Source organism: Somniosus microcephalus, chromosome 18 (genome assembly GCF_052327205.1).
Source record: "Somniosus microcephalus isolate GS21.2 chromosome 18, FLI_Smic_1.0, whole genome shotgun sequence".
Classification (NCBI taxonomy): domain Eukaryota; kingdom Metazoa; phylum Chordata; class Chondrichthyes; order Squaliformes; family Somniosidae; genus Somniosus; species Somniosus microcephalus.
The window spans coordinates 74,188,274-74,215,092 of record NC_141004.1 but is presented as its reverse complement, the minus strand read 5'-3'; the positions used below and the strand labels follow the sequence as shown (position 1 = coordinate 74,215,092).

General features: G+C 50.6%; 1 protein-coding gene across 1 annotated transcript in view; it reads right to left on the bottom strand.

The window, feature by feature from the left end:
• LOC147105385 (FYVE, RhoGEF and PH domain-containing protein 2-like) overlaps positions 1-26,819 on the bottom strand; it is a 184,482-nt gene that overhangs the window by 20,954 nt on the left and 136,709 nt on the right. The window contains exon 2 of the mRNA XM_086011804.1: positions 22,125-22,304. Within this exon, the coding sequence (XP_085867930.1) occupies positions 22,125-22,198 (74 nt within the window). The 5' untranslated portion in view covers positions 22,199-22,304. The remainder of the gene's footprint in view (positions 1-22,124; positions 22,305-26,819) is intronic.

The following is a 26,819-nucleotide window of genomic DNA, read 5'->3' as shown; positions in this document are numbered from 1 at the left end:
GGATTCCCGCGTTTGCCTTCTTCCCCCGCTGGCTGCAATGGCGATTGCCGTGCTGCTGCCGTTCTCGCCTCCCCAGTGGTTCTCAATTCCCCAACGCTGCTTTTACTCCCCCGCGGTTGCCCCGCATGCAGGCCGGTCCTTTACACCGGCTGCGTATGAGTTCTCCACGGCTCTCGTGCCTTAAGCTGCCCCGGTTGCTGCGCCTCTCGGCCTCGATTGCAGCCCGGCCCTTTTCACCGGCCGTGGTCGAGTTCTCCGCCCTTTTTCCTCCGTTTTCCCTCCCCCACTCCACAGTCAATGCGGCCGACTTTCTGCTCGTGTCGCTGATCGGTTTACCCACCACCGTGGTAGAAGGGATGATCACTGCCTGTCGCTGATGGAGGGCTTCGTGGTCAGAATTTTTCTTTTTAACCCGGGTTCTCGATGCCTCCCGTGCGATGGTGCTCAGCAGGATGATGAGGGCGGATGCCTCTTCTCGACGCCCGTTCTGAGGACGAAGCTGCCTTGGATGTAAAACTGCCGCAGGGTAAGATCGGACTCGTCGCCACTGTTAAGTCTGTGTGTCTCAGTTATGCTTATTATAAATCACTGGACACAGACCACAAGAATAACTTTTAACAGGTCTTTACTATTCGGAGGTCAGGGCTGAACTGTCCAGCAATCCCTACACAACACCTATATACCGGTGTGGTCACCACCGGTATTACAGTATACAGCAGCCAAGAGAAAGTAGTACATCTCTTAAGGTAGTTCTCTTAAGGTGGAACAGGTTACATACACCACACTGGGGAGGTCTCTTCCGTGCATCAGAAGGGAAGAGGACCTCCCTTCGTGCTCCGACTCCCTCCATAAGCATATGGAGGGAGTCATGGCAGAACGTGGGTGCAGCCCTCTGCCTCTGTGCAGTCACTGTCGGTGTTTGCAGCACTCCAACGCTGGAGCACGATGTTAAATGAAACTTCAAATGCAATGTGGCCATAGTCTCTTTAAAGATCCCGGCTGAAAACGTGTCATGAATGATGTCGCCAGACCCGCTCCATCTAATTGGGCCGGGTAACGTGCTGGGCAGGCTTAATAGGCCCCATTAAGGTAAGTTCATTTTCAACAGTGGGATGGAGCCAGCAGCGGGGTCGTGACCCGTCGCGGACACTGCCCGCACCGGAATCGCCCAGGCAGGCAAAATTCCGGCCAATATTCCCACTTGTGGGAGAGTCCAAAACTAGGGGCCATAAATATAAGATAGTCACTGATAAATCCAGTAATAAACTCAGGAGAAACTTCTTTACCCAGAGAGCGGTTAGAATGTGGAACTCGCTACCACATGGAGTGGTTGAGGCGAATTGCATCGATGAATTTAAGGGAAAGCTAGTTAAACACATGAGGAAGAAAGGAATAGAAGGATATGTTGATGGAGTTAGATGAAGCAGGGCGGGAGGAGGCTCGTGTGGGGCATAAACACGGCACAGACCTGTTGGGTCGAATGGCCTGTTTCTGTGCTGTACATTCTATGTAATTCTTGGCTGTAAAAGGAACCAAACCCCACACCTTACCCGTGGAGATACGAAGACTTAACCCATTTCTGTGACATGCTGAGGCACAAAGCGGTTGACTGGAGCCGAGTGAATTGCCGTGCTCTACCTGCCATGATGCTGCGTTTGTAGCTCACTCGGTGAAGACAAGGCTGTTCCTGCTGTCCATGTCTGAGCAGGGTCAAGAGATTGGTGCTGCCCCAATCAGGACAAGGTGTCCACCCTCTGCACAGCTTCACCTTCAGCTTGTGTCCCAAGTGTCGAGAGTGGGGAAAGTCACGGTGTGTGCTGCGCTCAGCCCCCATCGATTCTGGGAAAGGGGCCTTACGCTGGTTTCAGGCCTGCTCTGTGGGCCACTCTGGGACAACCTAACCAATTTGGCACATGGCGCTATCCCAGTGCGGAATGAGTCAGCGTGGCACACCATAGTGGACCCTTCCGAGCCTGAAGATCGGGCACTGCATGATCCAATTTCTAGGCTTAGGTGTTTGACTCTTGATGCCCTCGGAGCAGCTGGGGATGGGCTATAAATACGGCCGTGCCAGTATCGCCCACATCCCAGAACAAGTACCTGGGCATGAGCTTCACTTGTACTTGCACCAGCCGAGAAGTCCCAAACACTTTGTAAGTTTGATTGGGTTCACTTGCACTTAGGCCGGTGTTCATGATCCGATGCCCATTACACAGGCCCTTTCTACGTTAGCACTGAGTGCTGGCTCTGACTCTCACTAGCGGGTGAGGTGGCTGTGGGCACACCCAGCTGGGTATGTTGTTTAGCAATCAGCCACAGTCACTCACCGAGTCTGAAAGTGAGCACATGGTGGCTCAAGAACGATTGGACATCCCAACTGACGCTGAGGGTCAGACTGGCTCAACGTCCCAGCCAATATCACGGAGCGCAGTCCAACCCAGTGTACGCAGAGCGCGGTCCAACCCTGTGTACACGGAGCGCGGTCCAACCCTGTGTACGCGGAGCGCGGTCCAACCCTGTGTACGCGGAGCGCAGTCCAACCCTGTGTACACGGAGCGCGGTCCAACCCTGTGTACATGGAGTGCGGTCCAACCCTGTGTACACGGAGCGCGGTCCAACCCTGTGTACATGGAGCGCGGTCTAACCCAGTGTACGTGGAGCACGGTCCTACCCTGTGTACATGGAGCACGGTCCAACCCTGTGTACACGGAGCGCGGTCCAACCCGGTGTACACGGAGCGCGGTCCAACCCTGTGTACACGGAGTGCGGTCCAACCCTGTGTACACGGAGCGCGGTCCAACCCTGTGTACGTGGAGCGCAGTCCAACCCTGTGTACGCGGAGCGCGGTCCAACCCTGTGTATACAGAGCGCAGTCCAACCCTGGGTACACGGAGCCCAGTCAGACCCTGTGTACATGGAGCGCGGTCCAACCCTGGGTACACGGAGCCCAGTCAGACCCTGTGTACATGGAGCGTGGTCAGACCCTGTGTATACGGAGCGCGGTCCAACCCTGTGTACACGGAGCGCGGTCAGACCCTGTGTACAAGGAGTGCGGTCAGACCCTGTGTACACGGAGCCCGGTCAGGCCCTGTGTACACGGAGGGTGGTCAGACCCCGTGTACACGGAGCGTGGTCAGACCCTGTGTACATGGAGCGCGGTCAGACCCTGTGTACACGGAGCGCGGTCAGACCCTGTGTACACGGAGCCTGATCAGACCCTGTGTACACGGAGCACGGCCCTACCCTGTGTACAAGGAGCCCGGTCAGACCCTGTGTACACGGAGCGCGGTCAGACCCTGTGTACACGGAGCGCGGTCTGAACCTGTGTACACGGAGCCCAGTCAGACCCTGTGTACACGGAGCGCGGTCAGACCCTGTGTACACGGAGCGCGGTCCAACCCTGTCTACATGGAGCCCGGTCAGACCCTGTGTACACGGAGCGCGGTCAGATCCTGTGTACACGGAGCCCGGTCAGACCCTGTGTACACGGAGCGCGGTCCAACCCTGTCTACATGGAGCCCGGTCAGACCCTGTGTACATGGAGCGCGGTCAGAACCTGTGTACACGGAGCGCGGTCAGATCCTGTGTACATGGAGCGCGGTCAGAACCTGTGTACACGGAGTGCGGTCAGATCCTGTGTACACGGCGCGCGGTCAGACCCTGTGTACACGGAGCCCAGTCAGGCCCTGTGTACACGGAGTGTGGTCAGACCCTGTGTACATGGAGCCCGGTCAGACCCTGTGTACACGGAGCGCGGTCAGACCCTGTGTACACGGAGCGCGGTCAGACCCTGTGTACACGGAGCGCGGTCAGACCCTGTGTACACGGAGCGCGGTCAGACCCTGTGTACACGGAGCGCGGTCCTACCCTGTGTACACGGAGCGCGGTCAGACCCTGTGTACACGGAGCGCGGTCAGACCCTGTGTACACGGAGCGCGGTCAGACCCTGTGTACACGGAGCCCGGTCAGACCCTGTGTACACGGAGCCCGGTCAGACCCTGTGTACACGGAGCGCGGTCAGACCCTGTGTACACGGAGCTCGGTCCAACCCTGTGTACATGGAGCGCGCTGCAACCCTATGTACACGGAGCGCGGTCAGAACCTGTGTACACGGAGCGCGGTCAGACCCTGTGTACACGGAGCCCGGTCAGACCCTGTGTACACGGAGCACGGTCAGACCCTGTGTACATGGAGCCCGGTGAGATCCTGTGTACACGGAGCACGGTCAGACCCTGTGTACATGGAGCGCGGTCAGACCCTGTGTACACAGAGCGTGGTCAGACCCTGTGTACACGGAGCCCAGTCAGACCCTGTGTACACGGAGCATGGTCAGACCCTGTGTACACGGAGCCCGGTCAGACCCTGTGTACACGGAGCCCGGTCAGACCCTGTGTACACGGAGCGCGGTCAGACCCTGTGTACACGTAGCGCGGTCAGACCCTGTGTACACGGAGCGCGGTCAGACCCTGTGTACACGGAGCGCGGTCCTACCCTGTGTACACGGAGCGCGGTCAGACCCTGTGTACACGGAGCGTGGTCAGACCCTGTGTACATGGAGCGCGGTCAGACCCTGTGTACACGGAGCGCGGTCAGACCCTGTGTACACGGAGCGTGGTCCTACCCTGTGTACACGGAGCGCGGTCAGACCCTGTGTACACAGAGCGTGGTCAGACCCTGTGTACATGGAGCGCGGTCAGACCCTGTGTACATGGAGCGCGGTGCAACCCTGTGTACACGGAGCCCGGTCAGACCCTGTGTACACGGAGCGCGGTCAGAACCTGTGTACACGGAGCGCGGTCAGACCCTGTGTACACGGAGCCCGGTCAGACCCTGTGTACACGGAGCCCGGTGAGATCCTGTGTACACGGAGCGCGGTCAGACCCTGTGTACACGGAGCCCGGTCAGACCCTGTGTACACGGAGCGCGGTCAGACCCTGTGTACACGGAGCGCGGTCAGACCCTGTGTACACGGAGCGCGGTCAGACCCTGTGTACACGGAGCGCGGTCAGACCCTGTGTACACGGAGCGCGGTCCTACCCTGTGTACACGGAGCGCGGTCAGACCCTGTGTACACGGAGCGCGGTCAGACCCTGTGTACACGGAGCGCGGTCAGACCCTGTGTACACGGAGCCCGGTCAGACCCTGTGTACACGGAGCCCGGTCAGACCCTGTGTACACGGAGCGCGGTCAGACCCTGTGTACACGGAGCTCGGTCCAACCCTGTGTACATGGAGCGCGCTGCAACCCTATGTACACGGAGCGCGGTCAGAACCTGTGTACACGGAGCGCGGTCAGACCCTGTGTACACGGAGCCCGGTCAGACCCTGTGTACACGGAGCACGGTCAGACCCTGTGTACATGGAGCCCGGTGAGATCCTGTGTACACGGAGCACGGTCAGACCCTGTGTACATGGAGCGCGGTCAGACCCTGTGTACACAGAGCGTGGTCAGACCCTGTGTACACGGAGCCCAGTCAGACCCTGTGTACACGGAGCATGGTCAGACCCTGTGTACACGGAGCCCGGTCAGACCCTGTGTACACGGAGCCCGGTCAGACCCTGTGTACACGGAGCGCGGTCAGACCCTGTGTACACGTAGCGCGGTCAGACCCTGTGTACACGGAGCGCGGTCAGACCCTGTGTACACGGAGCGCGGTCCTACCCTGTGTACACGGAGCGCGGTCAGACCCTGTGTACACGGAGCGTGGTCAGACCCTGTGTACATGGAGCGCGGTCAGACCCTGTGTACACGGAGCGCGGTCAGACCCTGTGTACACGGAGCGTGGTCCTACCCTGTGTACACGGAGCGCGGTCAGACCCTGTGTACACAGAGCGTGGTCAGACCCTGTGTACATGGAGCGCGGTCAGACCCTGTGTACATGGAGCGCGGTGCAACCCTGTGTACACGGAGCCCGGTCAGACCCTGTGTACACGGAGCGCGGTCAGACCCTGTGTACACGGAGCGCGGTCAGACCCTGTGTACACGGAGCGCGGTCAGACCCTGTGTACACGGAGCGCGGTCCTACCCTGTGTACACGGAGCGCGGTCAGACCCTGTGTACACGGAGCGCGGTCAGACCCTGTGTACACGGAGCGCGGTCAGACCCTGTGTACACGGAGCCCGGTCAGACCCTGTGTACACGGAGCCCGGTCAGACCCTGTGTACACGGAGCGCGGTCAGACCCTGTGTACATGGAGCTCGGTCCAACCCTGTGTACATGGAGCGCGCTGCAACCCTATGTACACGGAGCGCGGTCAGAACCTGTGTACACGGAGCGCGGTCAGACCCTGTGTACACGGAGCCCGGTCAGACCCTGTGTACACGGAGCACGGTCAGACCCTGTGTACATGGAGCCCGGTGAGATCCTGTGTACACGGAGCACGGTCAGACCCTGTGTACATGGAGCGCGGTCAGACCCTGTGTACACAGAGCGTGGTCAGACCCTGTGTACACGGAGCCCAGTCAGACCCTGTGTACACGGAGCATGGTCAGACCCTGTGTACACGGAGCCCGGTCAGACCCTGTGTACACGGAGCCCGGTCAGACCCTGTGTACACGGAGCGCGGTCAGACCCTGTGTACACGTAGCGCGGTCAGACCCTGTGTACACGGAGCGCGGTCAGACCCTGTGTACACGGAGCGCGGTCCTACCCTGTGTACACGGAGCGCGGTCAGACCCTGTGTACACGGAGCGTGGTCAGACCCTGTGTACATGGAGCGCGGTCAGACCCTGTGTACACGGAGCGCGGTCAGACCCTGTGTACACGGAGCGTGGTCCTACCCTGTGTACACGGAGCGCGGTCAGACCCTGTGTACACAGAGCGTGGTCAGACCCTGTGTACATGGAGCGCGGTCAGACCCTGTGTACATGGAGCGCGGTGCAACCCTGTGTACACGGAGCCCGGTCAGACCCTGTGTACACGGAGCGCGGTCAGAACCTGTGTACACGGAGCGCGGTCAGACCCTGTGTACACGGAGCCCGGTCAGACCCTGTGTACACGGAGCGTGGTCAGACCCTGTGTACATGGAGCGCGGTCAGACCCTGTGTACATGGAGCGCGGTCAGACCCTGTGTACACGGAGCGCGGTCCTACCCTGTGTACACGGAGTGCGGTCAGACCCTGTGTACACGGAGCGTGGTCAGACCCTGTGTACATGGAGCGCGGTCAGACCCTGTGTACATGGAGCGCGGTGCAACCCTGTGTACACGGAACGTGGTCAGACCCTGTGTACACGGAGCCCGGTCAGACCCTGTGTACACGGAGCGCGGTCAGAACCTGTGTACACGGAGCCCAGTCAGACCCTGTGTACATGGAGCACGGTGCAACCCTGTGTACACGGAACGTGGTCAGACCCTGTGTACACGGAGCCCGGTCAGACCCTGTGTACGCGGAGCGCGGTCAGAACCTGTGTACACGGAGCGCGGTCAGACCCTGTGTACACGGAGCCCGGTCAGACCCTGTGTACACGGAGCGCGGTCAGACCCTGTGTACACGGAGCCCGGTGAGATCCTGTGTACACGGAGCGCGGTCAGACCCTGTGTACACGGAGCGCGGTCAGACCCTGTGTACACGGAGCGCGGTCAGACCCTGTGTACACGGAGCGCGGTCAGACCCTGTGTACACGGAGCCCAGTCAGACCCTGTGTACACGGAGCGCGGTCAGACCCTGTGTACACGGAGCCCAGTCAGACCCTGTGTACACGGTGCCCAGTCAGACCCTGTGTACACGGAGCGCGGTCAGACCCTGTGTACACGGTGCCCAGTCAGACCCTGTGTACACGGAGCGCGGTGCAACCCTGTGTACACGGAACGTGGTCAGACCCTGTGTACACGGAGCCCGGTCAGACCCTGTGTACACGGAACGTGGTCAGACCCTGTGTACACGGAGCCCGGTCAGACCCTGTGTACACGGAGCCCAGTCAGACCCTGTGTACACGGAGCGCGGTCAGACCCTGTGTACACGGAGCCTGGTCAGACCCTGTGTACACGGAGCGCGGTCAGACCCTGTGTACACGGAGCCCGGTGAGATCCTGTGTACACGGAGCGCGGTCAGACCCTGTGTACACGGTGCCCAGTCAGACCCTGTGTACACGGAGCGCGGTCAGACCCTGTGTGTTGTCAGTGTACACGTGGAAACTGACTATGTTTTCGGATGATGTCACCAAGGGGCGGCATGTAGATGAGAAATAGGAGGGGCCAAGGATAGATCCTTGGGGGACTCCAGAGGTAACGGTGCCGGAGTGGGAAGGGAAGCCAATAGCGTTAAGGATAGATCTGGCATTAGCCAGGCTGCTTGTCCTTCATCCAGTTCTGGATGACCAAAAATCTCCTCCAATGAAATATTGGGGAGACTGAAGCCATTGTCTTCGGTCCCCGCCACAAACTCCGTTCCCTCGCCACCGACTCCATCCCTCTTCCTGAAAACTGTCTGAGGCTGAACCAGACTGTTTGCTACCTTGGTGTCATATTTGACCTCGAGATGAGCTTCCGACCACATATCTGCGCCATCACTAAGACCGCCTATTTCCACCTCCGTAACATCGCCTGACTCCGCCCCTGCCTCAGTTCATCTGCTGATGAAACCCTCCCCCATGCCTTTGTTGCCTCCAGACTCAACTATTCCAAAGTTCTCCTGGCTGGCCTCCCATCTTCCCCCCCCCACCCCTCCGTAAACTTCAGCTCATCCAAAACGCTGCTGCCCGAATCCTAACTCGCACCACGTCCCCTTCACCCATCACCCCTGTGCTCGCTGACCTACATTGCTCCTGGTCCGGCAACGCCTCAATTTTAAAATTCTCATCCTTGTTTTCAAACCCCTCCAACCTTACAACCCTCTCCATTCATAGAAACATAGAAATATAGAAGATAGGAGCAGGAGTAGGCCATTCGGCCCTTCGAGCCTGCTCCGCCATTCGATGAGATCATGGCTGATCATCCAAACTCAGTACCCTGTCCCTGCCTTCTCCCCATATCCCTTTAGCTCTAAGAAATATATCTAACTCCTTCTTGAATATATTTAATGACTTGGCCTCAACTGCCTTCTGTGGTAGAGAATTCCACAGGTTCACCACTCTCTGGGTGAAGAAATTCCTCCTCATCTCTGTCCTAAATGGCTTACCCCTTATCCTTAGACTGTGACCCCTGGTTCTGGACTCTCTGACCATCGGGAACATTCTACCTGCATCTTGTTTGTCCAGACCTGTCAGAATTTTATAAGTTTTGATGAGATCCCCTCTCGTTCTTCTAAACTCCAGCGAGTATAAGCCCAATCGACCCAATCTCTCCTCATACATCATTCCTGCCATCCCAGGTATCAGCCTGGTGAATCTTCGCTGCACTCCCTCCATGGCAAGAACATCCTTCCTCAGATAAGGTGACCAAAACTGCACACAATACTCAAGGTGTGGTCTCACCAAGGCCCTGTACAACTGCAGCAAGACATCCTTGCTCCTGTACTCAAACCCTTTTGCTATGAAGGCCAACATACCATTTGCATTCTTCCTCCAACTCTGGCCTCTTGCACATCCCCTATTTTAATCGCCCCACCATTGGCGGCCACGCCTTAGCTGCCTGGGCCCTAAACTCTGTAATCCCCTCCCTAAACCTCTTCGCCTCTCTAAATCTCTCTCCTCCTTTAAGATGGTTCTGAAAACCTACCTCTTTGACCAAGCTTTTGGTTATCTGTCCTAATATCTCCATATGTGGCTCGGTGTCAAATTTTGTTGGGTAATGTTCCTGTGAAGCGCCTTTGGACATTTTACTACATTAAAGATGCTATATAAATGCAAGTTGTTGTTATTGTTGAGATTTTGGAATAGACCTAGAGTTAGGGAGAGATTCAGGTTTAGATCTAGGGTTAGGGAGAGATTCGGGGTTAGATTTAGGGTTAGGGAGAGATTCAGGGTTAGATCTAGGGTTAGGGAGAGATTCAGGGTTAGATTTAGGGTTAGGGAGAGATTCAGGTTTAGATCTAGGGTTAGGGAGAGATTCAGGGTTAGATTTAGGGTTAGGGAGAGATTCAGGTTTAGATCTAGGGTTAGGGAGAGATTCAGGGTTAGATTTAGGGTTAGGGAGAGATTCAGGTTTAGATTTAGGGTTAGGGAGAGATTCAGGTTTAGATTTAGGGTTAGGGAGAGATTCGGGGTTAGATTTAGGGTTAGGGAGAGATTCGGGGTTAGATTTAGGGTTAGGGAGAGATTCGGGGTTAGATTTAGGGTTAGGGAGAGATTCGGGGTTAGATTTAAGGTTAGGGAGAGATTCGGGGTTAGATTTAGGGTTAGGGAGAGATTCGGGGTTAGATTTAAGGTTAGGGAGAGATTCGGGGTTAGATTTAAGGTTAGGGAGAGATTCGGGGTTAGATTTAAGGTTAGGGAGAGATTCAGGGTTAGATCTAGGGTTAGGGAGAGATTCGGGGTTAGATTTAAGGTTAGGGAGAGATTCGGGGTTAGATTTAAGGTTAGGGAGAGATTCGGGGTTAGATTTAAGGTTAGGGAGAGATTCGGGGTTAGATTTAAGGTTAGGGAGAGATTCAGGTTTAGATCTAGGGTTAGGGAGAGATTCGGGGTTAGATTTAAGGTTAGGGAGAGATTCAGGGTTAGATTTAAGGTTAGGGAGAGATTCGGGGTTAGATTTAGGGTTAGGGAGAGATTCGGGGTTAGATTTAGGGTTCGGGAGAGATTCGGGGTTAGATTTAGGGTTAGGGAGAGATTCGGGGTTAGATTTAGGGTTCGGGAGAGATTCGGGGTTAGATTTAGGGTTAGGGAGAGATTCAGGGTTAGATTTAAGGTTAGGGAGAGATTCGGGGTTAGATTTAGGATTAGGGAGAGATTCAGGGTTAGATCTAGGGTTAGGGAGAGATTCGGGGTTAGATTTAGGGTTAGGGAGAGATTCGGGGTTAGATTTAGGGTTAGGGAGAGATTCGGGGTTAGATTTAGGGTTAGGGAGAGATTCGGGGTTAGATCTAGGGTTAGGGAGAGATTCAGGGTTAGATCTAGGGTTAGGGAGTATTATGTCCGTGAATGATTGAGACACGGACAGCAGGAGTTGAACACAACGGGCCAGAAATTCCAGGCCAGAAGCGTGAGTACGGTCGGCTTACTCAAGCTTCTGGCCGTTGGAAATGCCGGCGTTCAGCATGAACAGCGCATGCGGGGAACGCCGGCATTTCCAGACCTCGAGCGCGTGCGACTGCACAGGCAGCGCTTGCGCAGTGAACTTCGTGGATTTCATTCATGAAATCCGTGAGGTTAAGTCCTTAGAAGTTACACTGAAAAAAAGCAAGTGTAAAGTGGTTCATTGGCTGCGGAGGAAGATATATTTTATCGTGGAGCTTTTGAAATGCAATATTTTTGTTTGGGAAAGGGAGGGAAGTTATTTTAAGAAATTTTAAGTAAGTTTTAAAGTTAAAATTTTTTCTTTTTAAAGGGTTTTCAGAACGGTAGGTAGAAGGAGCAATTGTGGCTGTGTGAATGGAATGTGAGAATGAGTTATGTATGTATGTCCACATATATTCCTTTACGTATATGTATGTATGTTTTATATTCCTTTACTATGAATGTATGTTTTTAATTATGATTTTCCAATAAGTTACTTTCTCTGAAAGTCATAATTAAATAATACATTCATACACATAAGTAAAGGAATATATACATAACACGCAAAGGAATATATACAGACATACATACTTTCAGAAGCTCCATGATAAGAAATATCTTCCTCCGCAGCCTCTGTAGCAACTGTACCCATGCTTTTTTCATGTGTAAGTTGTAATGACTGGACCTCACTGAAAGCATTAATGAAAGCGGCGAATTATACTGCGCACGCGCTGCATGTGCAGTCGCACGCGTTCTGCCTCTGAACCCCTTCGTTCAGAGGACAGGAAATGCCGGTTTTCCCCACATGCACTGTGCATGCTGAAAACCGGCATTTCATCCAGCCAGATGCGTAAGTACCCCGACCGTACTAGCGCATTTGGAAGGGAATTATTGGGCCAACATTTTACATGTCAATAAAATAAAAAATTTAACACTTGCACGACTTGCCCCCTTGCATCTGCGACTGAGGGTCCAAGGAGGTGCATTGCGCAAGAGGTCATCATCGGACGTATCCTCACACTGTTCCCTTTGGGGAACTGTATGAAGTGGTGGAAGGATTTATGGCCGTGATTAACGCTCAATCCGTGACCGTAACCATCTTTGAACCAGCCATTAGGGTGGTTAGTCTTATGGCGGGAGGGTTTTATGGGCTCCCACAACCCATCTGAGGGGGGGGGGGGGCCACCAACACCCACGGACGCAAGTATCCCGCTGGATGTCCACCCAGAATTTAAAGTTGGAGCTCCGACTCCACTTGCCGGGACTGTCTGGAGTGGGGTTCAAAACCCTACTCCTTCTGGCCCAGCGGCGGGGATGCTTACTGCTACGCAAAAGGCCCACTCCGCACAAAAGGTGACACCCATACGTTTCCTGCGCCTTTTCCCTCCCCGTGACTGGAGCCCTATGCTGCCATTTCACGTTGCTAATCGGATTGGGCGTTTGTCATAGCGGTAGGATCCCCGCCGCTGGGCCAGATCAGGGTAGGGTTTCGAACCCCGCTCCAGACAGTCCCGGCAAGTGGAGTCGGAGCTCCGGCTCTAAATTCTGTGTTGACATCCAGTGGGATATTTGCGTCCGTGGGTGTGGGTGGCCCCCCCTCCTTGTATAGCTTGTGGGAGCCCGTAAAACCCTCCCGCCATAGGACTAACCGCCCTAATGGCTGGTTCAAAGATGGTTACGGTCACGGAATGAGCGTTAATCACGGCCATAAATCCTTCCACCACTTCATACAGTTCCCCAAAGGGAACAGTGTGAAGACACGTATGACGACGACATTGTTAAATAAATAAATGGAATTAAAAAAATTCTTTTAGGGCTTTTAAAAGTCTTTAAATTGCTTTAATTCTCTTTAAAACTACTTCAGATTACTCAAAATAATGTAAACATTTTAAAAAGTTTATAAAAGTTACCAAAATCTTCAAAAAACTTCCAAAAACCTATTTAAACTGCTGCTTTGCATGTAAAAAAGCAAAGCAGCTTGACAGAAACATTGGGGGCATGTCCAGTGAAACTGAGACCTCAAGGGGCGTGTCTCACTTACACTGCACGCTCCTGGGTCCGCGCTGGCTGCACTCCTGGGCGGCGTGATGTCATACGCTGCCCGGGAATGTGCTTTCTATTTCTCCAAGTTCAGGCGTCCCAGAAGCTGATCGGCAGGAGCGCGGGGTAAGTGCAAATACGGGGCTTGCATGCGCTGCAAGCCCCGTTCTGGAATTTCTGGCCCAACAAGTCTTTACTGATTGAAGTCAATCGGGAAACTGAAACTACAGAGGCTCACTAGCGCCTTTTATACAGGGGTGGTCACTGCCGGTACTGCAGTCTGAGACCAGTTATTCTCTTAAAGGTACATACACAACAATTCCTCCCCTTTTAGATAAACAGTACATAACATTCATTTAACAACTAAATGATAACTAATTACAATCACAATTACGGTTGCTAGATACATTGGTTAAGTTTAAGCAATTATAAGTTCAGTCTTTGAGGAGGCTTCCTGATTCTGTCTGGATAACGCCTCTTTGGGGTATCAGGTTCTTCTGGCAAGGTTGAGTCAGGATCAATGTCGTTGTTTGGTTCATCTGCTTCCAATATCACCGATTCTGCGGTAGCTGCAATTGGTACGTCGATTTCATTGCCAGGTGTATCAGATCGTGGTGTGGAGTTGACGTTTTCCAGTGACTCTAGAATCTGGTCAGCATGGCGTCTTACAATGCTCTCTCCAATGTCCACGGTATACATGAGAGGTCCTTGCCGTGTACAAATCATTCCTGGCTGCCATTTCTCAGTGCGGTAGTCCCGGGCCAAAACTGGTTGACCTATCTTAAAACTCCTGGTCGGCCTTTCATTCATATTCTGAAACTGCCTGTTCTCCACATCTCTTCGGACGTTTGGCTTAACCAAATCCAAGTGGCATCGTAGTCTTCGATTGAAGAACATCATGGCTGGAGTTTGGTTGGTAACCACATGTGTCGCATTCCGGTAGGCAAACAAGAAGTTGTCCACCTTGTGTTGTAGGGGTATATCTTCATTACACATTGCCTTGATAGCCTTCTTGAATGTTTGGACAAACCTCTCGGCCAATCCATTAGTGGCTGGATGATATGGGGCAGATGTGTAATGCTTAACACCATTGTTCTTTGGCATAGTGGTTAGCACTGTCGCCTCACAGCGCCAGGGACCCGGGTTCGAATCCGGCCTCGGGTGACTGTCTGTGTGGAGTTTGCACATTCTCCCCGTGTTTGTGTGGGTTTCCTCCGGGTGCTCCGGTTTCCTCCCACAGTCCAAAGATGTGCGGGTTAGGTTGATTGGCTATGATAAATTGACCCTTAGTGTTAGGGGGATTAAATACGTGGGGTTACGGGGATAGGGTGGGATATGTGTTGGTGTAGGGATTACGGGGATCGGGTGGGATATGTGTCGGTGCAGGCTCGATGGGCCGAAATGGCCTCTATCTGCACTGTGGGGTTTCTGTGATTTCTGTGATTTCTGTGAACCTCCGGAACTCTTCAGACACAAACTGTGGTCCATTGTCAGAGCAAATCTGTTCAGGCAGAGCCCATTCCTGGCGAATATGGTTCGTAAAACTGTGATAGTTTTTTCCGTGGTGGTTGAGGACATTTTTATTACCTCTGGCCACTTTGAATGTGCATCCACCGCAATTAAAAACATCGAGTCCATGAAGGGACCAGCAAAATCAATGTGCACCCTTTGCCATGGAGATGAGGGCCACTCCCAGGGATGCAGAGGAGCTTGTGGTGGGGCGTTTTGGACCTTCTGGCATCCTGCACAGCTCTTGGTCATCTCTTCGATTTCTCTGTCGATTCCCGGCCACCACACAAACGCTCTGGCTAAGTTCTTCATTTTTACCCCACCCAGATGACCCTCATGAAGCTCATTGAGCACTCTATCCATCAACTTAGGTGGAATTACTACTCTGGATCCACACATCAAGGTTCCTCTGCACACTGACAGCTGTTCTCTTCTCGGCGAGAATGCTGGCAGCAGTGGTTCGCCATGTGCTGGCCGTCCCTTCACTGTTAAATCATAGACCCGTGATAGTGTCAGGTCATTCCGTGTTTCCTTTTCTATGTTTGCATTCGTCACAGGGAGACATTCGATTATGGTCGAGTGGAATAACTCCATTGGATCCACTGCAAGGTCTTCTTCCACTGTCGGCAACGGTAGGCGTGACAATCCATCAGCATTCCCATGCTGTTTAGTTCCTTTGTACTCGATGTCATATTGGTGTGCCCCTAGGAAAAGGGACCACCTCTGCAGCCGTTGTGCTGTCATTATCGGTACGCCCTTCTGAGGGTTGAAAATGGAGACAAGAGGTTGATGATCGGTTAGTAGAGTAAATTTTTGACCGTGCAGGTAGTGATTGAACTTCTTCACCCCCCACATTAGGCTGAGGGCCTCTCTGTCAATCTGGGCGTAGTTACGCTCGGCAGAAGTTAACGAGCGTGACGCAAAAGCTATCGGCCTCTCTAAACCATCAAGGAATTTATGTGACAGTACCGCCCCAATGCCGTAGGGAGACGCATCACACGCCAGTCTGATCGGCAGTGCTGGGTTGTAGTGAGCCAATACTTCTCTTGAAGTGATTAAGTCCTTACTCTTCTGAAAGGCCCGCTTACAGTCATTGCTCCATTTCCATGCTACTCCCGTTCGTAGCAGGGCGTTCAGTGGGTGCAGAATTGTCGACAAATTCGGCAAAAACTTATGGTAGTAATTCACCAATCCGAGGAATGACCTCAGTTGCGACACATTTTCAGGCGCTGGGGCCTTAACAACCGCTTCAATTTTGTCAGGGGACTTATGTAACCCGTCTTCATCAATCACGTGGCCACAATACGATATCTGTTTCTTAAAAAACTCGCACTTGGGGCGGTTGGCTCGTAGCCCATATTCCCGTAGTCTAGTGAGCAGCTGTTCTAGGTTGACTGTCATCTTCACCTGTCACAAGGATGTCGTCCAAGTAACACTGAGTCCCCGGAATCCCTTGCAGGACTTGTTCCATCGCTCTTTGCCATATCGCCGGAGCCGATGCTACTCCGAATACCAATCGATGATACTGGTAAAGACCTTTGTGAGTGTTTATCGTGAGATATTTCCAAGAGGATTCTTCAACCTCCATCTGCAAATACGCTTGTGCTAGGTCAATTTTTGTAAAACGCTTCCCTCCAGACAGTGAGGCGAAGATGTCTTCTATCCTTGGAAGAGGATATTGTACTGTGTGAAGGACTGGGTTCACCGTCATCTTGAAATCCCCACAGATGCGAACCTACCTTGGCTCCTCAGACTTATTGCTTAACGTTTTCTTCATGACAGGAACGATGGGTGTCGCCCACTCGCTCCAGTCGACCTTAGACAACACGCCTGCCTTCTCCAGATTCTCCAGCTCTGCCTCGACGGCTGGGCGAATTGCATATGGTACCGGTCTTGCTTTGAAAAACTTGGGAATTGCATTCTCTTCGATTTTTATCGAGGCGGTTACGCCTTTAAGAGTGCCCAGTTCTTGTTGAAATACCTCTTTGGCGTTAGCTAAGATTGTTGACAATCGTCCAGGAGTGACGTCGTCATCTTTTTTACCGTCCACCGTCATTGCATGAATGGAGTGCCAATCTAAGCTTATCTTCCTGATCCATTCACGTCCCAATAACGGTGGTCCACCATTTTGCAGTATGTAGAGATATAATTTCCGTATTTTCTTGCCGTTGTATTCGACAGGCACCCTTATTTTTCCTCTGTGGTATACTTTTTGCCCCGTATACGTCGTCAAGACGATGGATGTCTCTCTCAAGGGTATGTGTGAGAATAGCCGCTCGTAGTCTCGTCGATTCATGACGGTTAGCGCTGATCCTGTATCCAATTCCATTTTAACTTGGGACCCTGCTATCGTGAGGGTGACCCAAATGGTTCGGTGATCCTCTTTTGCGATTACATTGTGAAGTTTGAGACAGCTTAGTCTCCTGTTCCCGGATTCACTATCGCTCATCTGGTCTTCGGAACTACTGTCCGTCATCTTTTGTACTTTCTTGTACGGTTCCTTAGTAGCCTTTTTGTTGTCACTGGTCTTCTTCCCAGACCTGCAAACTCGTGCAATGTGTCCCATCTTTCCGCATTGCCTGCATATTTTGTCTTTGGACCAGCAGTCCTTCTGGTCATGGTTAGTTCTGCCGCAGCGATAACATTTTGCAAATCCCATGTCATTTCGTGGGTGCCGTATTCCTGTGGCTTTTGTTGAATTTCTGCAGCTCCCCTGGCTGCTGCTTCGTACGATACTGCCATGCTGAAAGCCTTATCTAGCGTCAGCTCTTTCTCTGAGAGTAACTTCTTCTGTGTTCCTTCACTCAGGAGTCCACAGACAAATTTGTCCCGTAGGGTATCTGCCAGTCCTGCTCTGAACTGGCAGTGCTTTGATAGCTTGCATAGTTCCGTAAGGTACTCAGCATTGCTCTCATCTTTATGCTGAGTTCTCCTGTGGAATTTAAATCTTTCTGCTATCAACAGCGGTGCAGGGTTTAGGTGTTCCTGTAGGACAGCAACAATTTCGTTAAAACTCTTCGCCTTCGGTTTGGCTGGAGTAATCAGGTCCTGCAATAGGCCGTACGTTCTAGCGCCCATTAAGTTTAGCAATACCGATGCCTTTTTCTCATCGGCTATTTCGTTTGCCTCGCAATATACCTCGACTCTTTCCACATACGTGGTCCAGTCCTCTATTGTATTATCAAAGGCAGTGATACAGCCAGTCTTCGGCATCTTGAAAATCTAAAATGGCGCCTCCCGCGCTTTGCCTTCTTCCCCGATTTAACAAAATGGCGTCTCCCGCGCTTTGCCTTCTTCCCCGCTGTTGCTAGCGCTGCTTTCCGCGGTTCCCGTTGCAACCTGCAGCTCCTCGCGGTTTCTTGCGCGTTTAATATTTCTTTTTTTTATTATTTTCCCATCGTGGAACAACCCTGTGGGACTCTTGCCTCCCTCTTCTCAGGTCTATACGCAGCCCGGCTTCGTAGCACCGGCCGCGCCCTGTGTGCTCCACCCTCTCTCTCTCCTCTTCCCGACAACGCTGCTCAGCCCCGTTGCAAGCCACCCGCTCGAGTTCGCGAATGCCGCAGCCCAGGAAGGATCAGTGTACTACCTGCCACCAGCCCAATTAGCTGAAGCACTGTCGACAGGAACCAGGCCCCGCTTTCGACAGCTTCTCCAGCAATCTTCAACTCCGCTACTCAGGGGCGGATGCCCACGGTCGACGCCCGTTTCTACTGCTTCTTTCTTCCTTCTGGCCTCGACCTCTGCTCACTTCGCTGCAGGAATGGATCCCAGGAGGTGGTGCAGATTGTAGGTAAGTTCGTATCTGCTCGTCACCAGTATTATGTCCGTGAATGATTGAGACACGGACAGCAGGAGTTGAACACAACAAGTCTTTACTGATTGAAGTCAATCGGGAAACTGAAACTACAGAGGCTCACTAGCGCCTTTTATACAGGGGTGGTCACTGCCGGTACTGCAGTCTGAGACCAGTTATTCTCTTAAAGGTACATACACAACAGGGAGAGATTCAGGGTTAGATTTAGGGTTAGGGAGAGATTCAGGGTTAGATTTAAGGTTAGGATTCGAATGGGATTAGGGTTAGGGTTACGAGGTTCAGGCAGAAGGAGAATTTATGCTTCTGGAGTTTATGCTCCCCTCTTTTACTGGAATGACCATCCCTCAGAAAATGACAAGAAGGGCCACCATGACCTTTGGTCACCTTAGCACGCAGTAAGGGAATGAAATGATTGTTGGACTCTGGGCCTGAGTATTAGACAAGACCACGTGCAGTACTGGATTTAGTAATGCTGTGAAGATCCTCATTTCACTTCCCTGGCTGTGGTTAATCTGTACTTCCTCAAACTCCTCTCCAAACCGTAGAGGATCGAAATGAAAAAAAAATTAAATCGCAATCAGGCAGAAAGCTGTCACATAATGGCCGAATATCTGTCATCAGTCTGCAACTAGGGCTTAAAATGGAGGCTGCCCCCTCACAGAGTACAAAATGGTGGCTCACAACACCCACCTGCCGGAGCAAGACGGGCCTATTGATTTGCAATCAGCAAGTAAGGAGCGCTGTAGATGGGTGTGGAATATCATGATTGCATCTTTCGTTGGACTGTGTACTTTCCGGTTCTCATTCTGTATGAACACTCCTTGCTGTCTGAGCTGTGGAGACTCTCTGTATTTAACATTTTGTTTGCCTGAAATCAAAGGAATTGTTTAATCTTGAACCGCAGGGAGGATATATTGTCCTTGGAGAGGGAGCAGCGCAGATTCACCAGAATGATACCGGGGCTAAAAGGGTTAAATTATGAGGACAAGTTGCATAGACCAGGCTTGTATTCCCTGGAGTGTAGAAGATTAAGGGGCGATCTAATTGAGGTGTTTAAGATGATTAAAGGAGTTGATAGGGTAAAGAGAGAGGAACTATTTCCTCTGGTGGGGGGAGCCCAGAACAAGGGGGCACAACCTTAAAATTAGAGCTCGGCCGTTCAGGGGTGATGTCAGGAAGCACGTCTTCACACAAAGGGTAGTGGAAACCTGGAACTCTCTCCCCCAGAAAGTTGTTGAGGCTGGGGGTCAATTGTAAATTTCAAGACTCAGATCGATAGATTTTTGTTGGGTAAGGGTATTCAGGGTTACGGAACCAAGGCGGGTAAATGGAGTTAAGATACAGATCAGCCGTGATCTAATTGAATGGTGGACGAAGCTCGAGGGGCTGAATGGCCTATTCCTGTTCTTAAGCTCCAATATTTAAAGCAGAAAATCCCCATAAAACTTGAGAGTCTATTCATGTTCAACAGTTCTGGCATGGGCTGTGTGCACAATGGGTGACTGGTGGATTTAGATACAAGATTAAATGTAAGAGATTTAGAACTGAGAGCAGGAGAAACTTCTTCACACGGAGTTGTGAGGCTGTGGGATTCACTTCCAGAGTTAGTGGTTGAGGCAGAAACTGTGTCAACATTCAAGAATAGATTGGATAGGGGGATGAAGGAAAGGGATATGGGAACAGGGTGGGTGATTAGAACTATTTGCTCATGTGGAGTGTAAATACTGACATAGATTGGTTGGGCCGAATCACCGAATCACAGAATCACAGAAACCCCACAGTGCAGATAGAGGCCATTTCGGCCCATCGAGCCTGCACCGACACATATCCCACCCGATCCCCGTAACCCCTACACTGACACATATCCCACCCGATCCCCGTAACCCCACGTATTTAATCCCCCTAACACTAAGGGTCAATTTATCATAGCCAATCAACCTAACCCGCACATCTGTGTTGTTCTTCAATGTATTTCACATATAGAAAGAGAGAAAGAAAGACTTGCATTTATATAGCGACTTTCATGACCCTGGGACGTCCCAAAGTGCTTTACAGCCAATAATGTACTTTTCGACGTGTAGCCACTGATGTAATGAGAGAAATGACCAATTTGCGCACAGCAAGCTCCCACAAAACAGCAATGAGATAATGACCAGATAATCTGTTTTAGTGCTGTTGGTTGAGGGATTAATATTGGCCAGGATTCCGGGGAAACTCTGACGAAAGGTCATCGACCTGAAACGTTAACTCTGTTTCTCGCTCCACAGATGCTGCCGGACCTGCTGAGTATTTCCAGCATTTTCAAGTTTTTATTTCCGGGGAAACTCCACCGCTTTCCATCGAAATAGTGGCCGTAGGATCTTTTACGTCCACCTGAGAGGACAGACGGGGCCTCTGTTTAACGCCTCATGCGAAAGACGGCGCCTCCGACAGCGCAGCATTGCCTCCCTCTACCAGGTGGGGGGAGGGTGGCTCCAATTGACTCAGCGATGAAGTTGTCAGGGAGGGGAGAATCGAGTCAGGGTACTCACTCATGATCGCTATCCCCGCTGGGAGGTGTATGTGTAGACACTGAGTGGAGACAAGATCATAGTAAGCAACTAAAGGAGGTTCATCTTATCAATGCGTCACTCCAAGAAACCGTAAGGAATCTGGGAACATTCTGAGCGTATTAATCAGCTCCCTGTGGGCTGATTCTAGTTCTCTCTGTTACAAATAATGTGCTGTCTAACATTTTGCCTGTATATTTACTTTACTGAACCACTTTGAGCTGACCAGAAGCTCCACCTGTACATAGGGCTCTGACCCAGCCAGATTTCTGATGGTCAAATTCACAGAAGTGTTCCCAACTCTGCAGTAAACCTCTCTGCCCCACTAACAAAGGCAGGAAAATTCAGTGTCCATTCTCCAGTAAAGAACAAGTCTCCCCTCCCAATTATTCCAACCTATAATTGTTTGCTGTATTTTATTGAACTCGAACAGACCCCAGTTGTAGTAGCTCAGGTCAGGGGAGAAATTCCACCGCACACTGACTTTCCTTACAGAAAAAATTATCCCAGCACAGTCCAGCAGAGTGCACTCCCAGCACAGTCCAGCAGAGAATGTGCTCCCAACACAATCCAGCAGAGAGTGTGCTCCCAGCACAGTCCAGCAGAATGTGCGCTCCAGGCACAGTCCAGCAGAGTGTGTGCTCCCAGCACAGTCCAGCAGAGTGCACTCCCAGCACAGTCCAGCAGAATTCGCTCCCAGCACAGTCCAGCAGAGTGCGCTCCCAGCACAGTCCAGCAGAGTGTGCGCTCCAAGCACAGTCCAGCAGAGTGTGTGCTCCCAGCACAGTCCAGCAGAGTGCACTCCCAGCACAGTCCAGCAGAATGCGCTCCCAGCACAGTCCAGCAGAGTGTGCTCCCAGCACAGTCCAGCAGAGAATGCTCTTTGAAGGCCTCCCATTGTTCACTGCTTATAATGCCAGTGTGCTCCCCCAGCTGATGGTTATAACATTGGTGACCCCACTCCCCAGGATCTGGTTATAATGTCAATGCCCCCCTCCTCTCCCCCAGGAGATGGTTCTATTGTTAGAGCTTTACTAGACCCATCTCCCAACTGGACATAGCCCCCGATCTCCATTCCCCAATGTCTCCATTCCCCAGTTCGTCACTCGCTGGGTTACCTCCTTTCTTCGAAGTGGCTGATCAGCTCAGACACAGAGTTCTGCTGCTTTTCCACGTTCATCTCAATCTCCATCTCCTGGCTCCCTCAGGTCAGGGCCTCACCACACACTCGGTCTTCTCGATTCACCTCAGGGAGAGAGGCTGCATAAAGAACCAGCAAGCGGAGTATCACAAGAGACCTGCACACAGATTGGACACTGAGTGTAAGAGTGCGTGGGAACTGAGACACACACACACACACACACACACACACACACACACACGTATCCTCCCTCTCTCACAGCTCCTCATACCAGGTACTCGCTCTTATTGTTCCCATTCGCCTCTCGATCCCCTTGAAGTCCCTGAATCTGCTTCTATCTCCAGGGTGCTGGCACAGACTATAATACATTGAGGCCCCTTCTGCTTGTCCCAGTGCATTGAGAGGATGATAGGATCCAAGACATAATTAGAGGAACAATTCAATTCAATTCAATTCAAATTGCTTTATTGGCATGATAAGGTACATCTTATGTTCACAGAATCACAGAAATCACAGAAACCCCACAGTGCAGATAGAGGCCATTTCGGCCCATCGAGCCTGCACCGACACATATCCCACCCGATCCCCGTAACCCCTACACCAACACATATCCCACCCTATCCCCGTAACCCCACATATTTAATCCCCCTAACACTAAGGGTCAATTTATCATAGCCAATCAACCTAACCCGCACATCTTTGGACTGTGGGAGGAAACCGGAGCACCCGGAGGAAACCCACGCAAACACGGGGAGAATGTGCAAACTCCACACAGACAGTCGCCCAAGGCCGGATTCGAACCCGGGTCCCTGGTGCTGTGAGGCAACAGTGCTAACCACTATGCCACCGTGTTGCCAAAGCATCAAAATACATTTATGGTTGAACACATAAACGCAGATCTATTCATACAGTGTATAAACAGATATATCCCTGAGTGTATAAATATACATTCGCATAATTTATATATACTCTTTTCTTAGGTTTACTGGTTGTCCCTCTGTTTATGGCAAGCTGTAACATAGTGTGCCGCTAGTGTTACACAGTTTCTCTCTTCCCCTAGTAGGTATGGGAGTTTTTGGTCGTCATTCAAATTTCTGAATTCAGGGCATATTTGTGAGAATTTTTGGTAGAAATTCTCCCTGATGCCCTGATATTTTCCACAGGCTGTGAGGAAGTGCATCTCTGTCTCCACCACTCCCTGACTGCAGTGAGAGCATATCCTGTCCTCTCTTGGCAGCCTGGTCTGCCTGTGTCTGCCTTTTTCGATCGCCAGGCTATGTTCACTAAGTCTGTACCTTGTCAAGGTTTATCTCAGTTTGTTATCCTTTACCATGGTCAGGTACTCAGCCATGTTGTATTGTCTGTTTAGGGCCAAATAGCAATTGAGTTTGCTTTGGGTTTTTGTTGTTTCTGCCCAATATGACAGGTATTTTTCCTTTTGCTTAGTGACAATTGTGTTGGGTCGAATTCTCTGTGCTACGATGTCACTGTCCTGGGGCTGGTTATTGTTAGTATTGTTAGTGGTTGCTTCACTGAGCCCCAGGACTAGTTGACTGAGGGAGTTCTTCTTTATGGTCCTCTCTTGGCATTTCAAGGCTTCGTAATGATAGCAGTGGGGGTTGCTCATTTTTAGGTGTTTCCAAAATTTGGTGGCTCTTTTTTGGATAGTAATTATTAGTGGAAATTGGCCTAGTTCTGCCCTGCATGCATTGTTTACGGTTTTCCTTTGAGTCCGGAGGATACTTTTACAGAATTCTGCATGTAGGATCTCAAATTGGGTGTTTGTCCCATTTTGCAAATTCTTGTTGTGTTAGCGGTCCCCATACCTCACTGCCATAGAGTGCAATTGGTTCAATTACTGATTTAAAAATTTTGAGCCAAATGCTAATTGGGATTTCTATTTGGATTGATCTTTTAATGGCATAGAAAGCCCTTCTAGCTTTCTCTTTCAGTTCATTCACAGCCAGTTTGAAATTTCCCGTAGAGCTGATTTTTATGCCCAAGTATGTGTAGTTAGTGGTTTGTTCGATTTTAGTTGTTCCTAGTGTGAGATTTATTTTGGGTCCCTGATGTCTGGATCTTTGCTGGAACACGAGGACTTTGGTTTTTTGGAGGTTTATTGTCAGGGCCCAGGTCTGACAGACTGATTCCAGCAGATCCAGGTTCTGCTGTAGACCCTCCTTAGTTGGTGACAGCAGGAGAGCTACCTGAGCCCAGACCAACATTTCTCCTTCGATAACCACCACGAACAGGTATTGTGCAATTGCTGTCGGTGGCATGCTGTTGGCACAGAGTGGCTGCCATATTGCTCAGATAACCAGGAAAGGTTCGATCAGGGCCCGATGGGCTTTAAGATGTAGACATTCCAAGAGTGAGGACTGTATTTAACTGCGCTCTGGGAGAGGACGGCATACTACGGTTAACTGACAGTCCATGGCTCGCTCAGATTGGGTACAGATTGGAATAGTGAAGGGTGGGGGTGCTGTTACAATGGGAGAGGTGGGTTGCAGCACAGCCTGAGAGATGTTTACCTTGGGTGGTTGTCTGGTCACACACCCAGAGAGAGACCTGCCCACAGGCCAGTAGATGTCTGCAGTGAGCTTCAAACAACAATACTGTCCAGATATAATCTATACACACTGTCCAGGTACAATCTATATAGACTGAGCAGGTACAATCTATACACACTGTCCAGGTACAATCTATATACACTGTCCAGGTACAATCTATATACACTGTCCAGGTACAATCTATACACACTGTCCAGGTACAATCAATATACACTGTCCAGGTACAATCTATATACACTGTCCAGGTACAATCTATATACACTGTCCAGGTACAATCTATACACACTGTCCAGGTACAATCTATATACACTGTCCAGGTACAATCTATACACACTGTCCAGGTACAATCAATATACACTGTCCAGGTACAATCTATATACACTGTCCAGGTACAATCTATATACACTGTCCAGGTACAATCAATATACACTGTCCAGGTACAATCTATATACACTGTCCAGGTACAATCTATATACACTGTCCAGGTACAATCAATATACACTGTCCAGGTACAATCAATATACACTGTCAGGGTACAATCTATATACACTGTCCAGGTACAATCTATATACACTGTCCAGGTACAATCAATATACACTGTCCAGGTACAATCTATATACACTGTCCAGGTACAATCTATATACACTGTCCAGGTACAATCTATATACACTGTCCAGGTACAATCTATATACACTGTCCAGGTACAATCTATATAGACTGAGCAGGTACAATCAATATACACTGTCCAGGTACAATCAATATACACTGTCCAGGTACAATCAATATACACTGTCCAGGTACAATCTATATACACTGTCCAGGTACAATCTATAAACACTGTCCAGGTGCAATCAATATACACTGTCCAGGTACAATCTATATACACTGTCCAGGTACAATCTGTATACACTGAGCAGGTACAATCTATACACACTGTCCAGGTACAATCAATATACACTGTCCAGGTACAATCTATATACACTGTCCAGGTACAATCTATATACACTGTCCAGGTACAATCAATATACACTGTCCAGGTACAATCAATATACACTGTCCAGGTACAATCTATATACACTGTCCAGGTACAATCTATATACACTGTTCAGGTACAATCAATATACACTGTCCAGGTACAATCTATATACACTGTCCAGGTACAATCAATATACACTGTCCAGGTACAATCTATATACACTGTCCAGGTACAATCTATATACACTGTCCAGGTACAATCAATATACACTGTCCAGGTACAATCTATATACACTGTCCAGGTACAATCTATATACACTGTCCAGGTACAATCAATATACACTGTCCAGGTACAATCTATATACACTGTCCAGGTGCAATCAATATACACTGTCCAGGTACAATCTATATACACTGTCCAGGTACAATCTATATACACTGTCCAGGTGCAATCAATATACACTGTCCAGGTACAATCTATATACACTGTCCAGGTACAATCTATATACACTGTCCATGTACAATCTATAAACACTGTCCAGGTACAATCTATATACACTGTCCAGGTACAATCTATATACACTGTCCAGGTACAATCAATAAACACTGTCCAGGTACAATCTATATACACTGTCCAGGTGCAATCAATATACACTGTCCAGGTACAATCAATATACACTGTCCAGGTACAATCAATATACACTGTCCAGGTGCAATCAATATACACTGTCCAGGTACAATCTATATACACTGTCCAGGTACAACCTATATACACTGTCCAGGTGCAATCAATATACACTGTCCAGGTACAATCTATATACACTGTCCAGGTACAATCTATATACACTGTCCAGGTACAATCTATAAACACTGTCCAGGTACAATCTATATACACTGTCCAGGTACAATCTATAAACACTGTCCAGGTACAATCTATAAACACTGTCCAGGTACAATCTATATACACTGTCCAGGTACAATCTATATACACTGTCCAGGTACAATCTATAAACACTGTCCAGGTACAATCTATATACACTGTCCAGGTACAATCTATATAGACTGAGCAGGTGCAATCAATATACACTGTCCAGGTACAATCAATATACACTGTCCAGGTACAATCA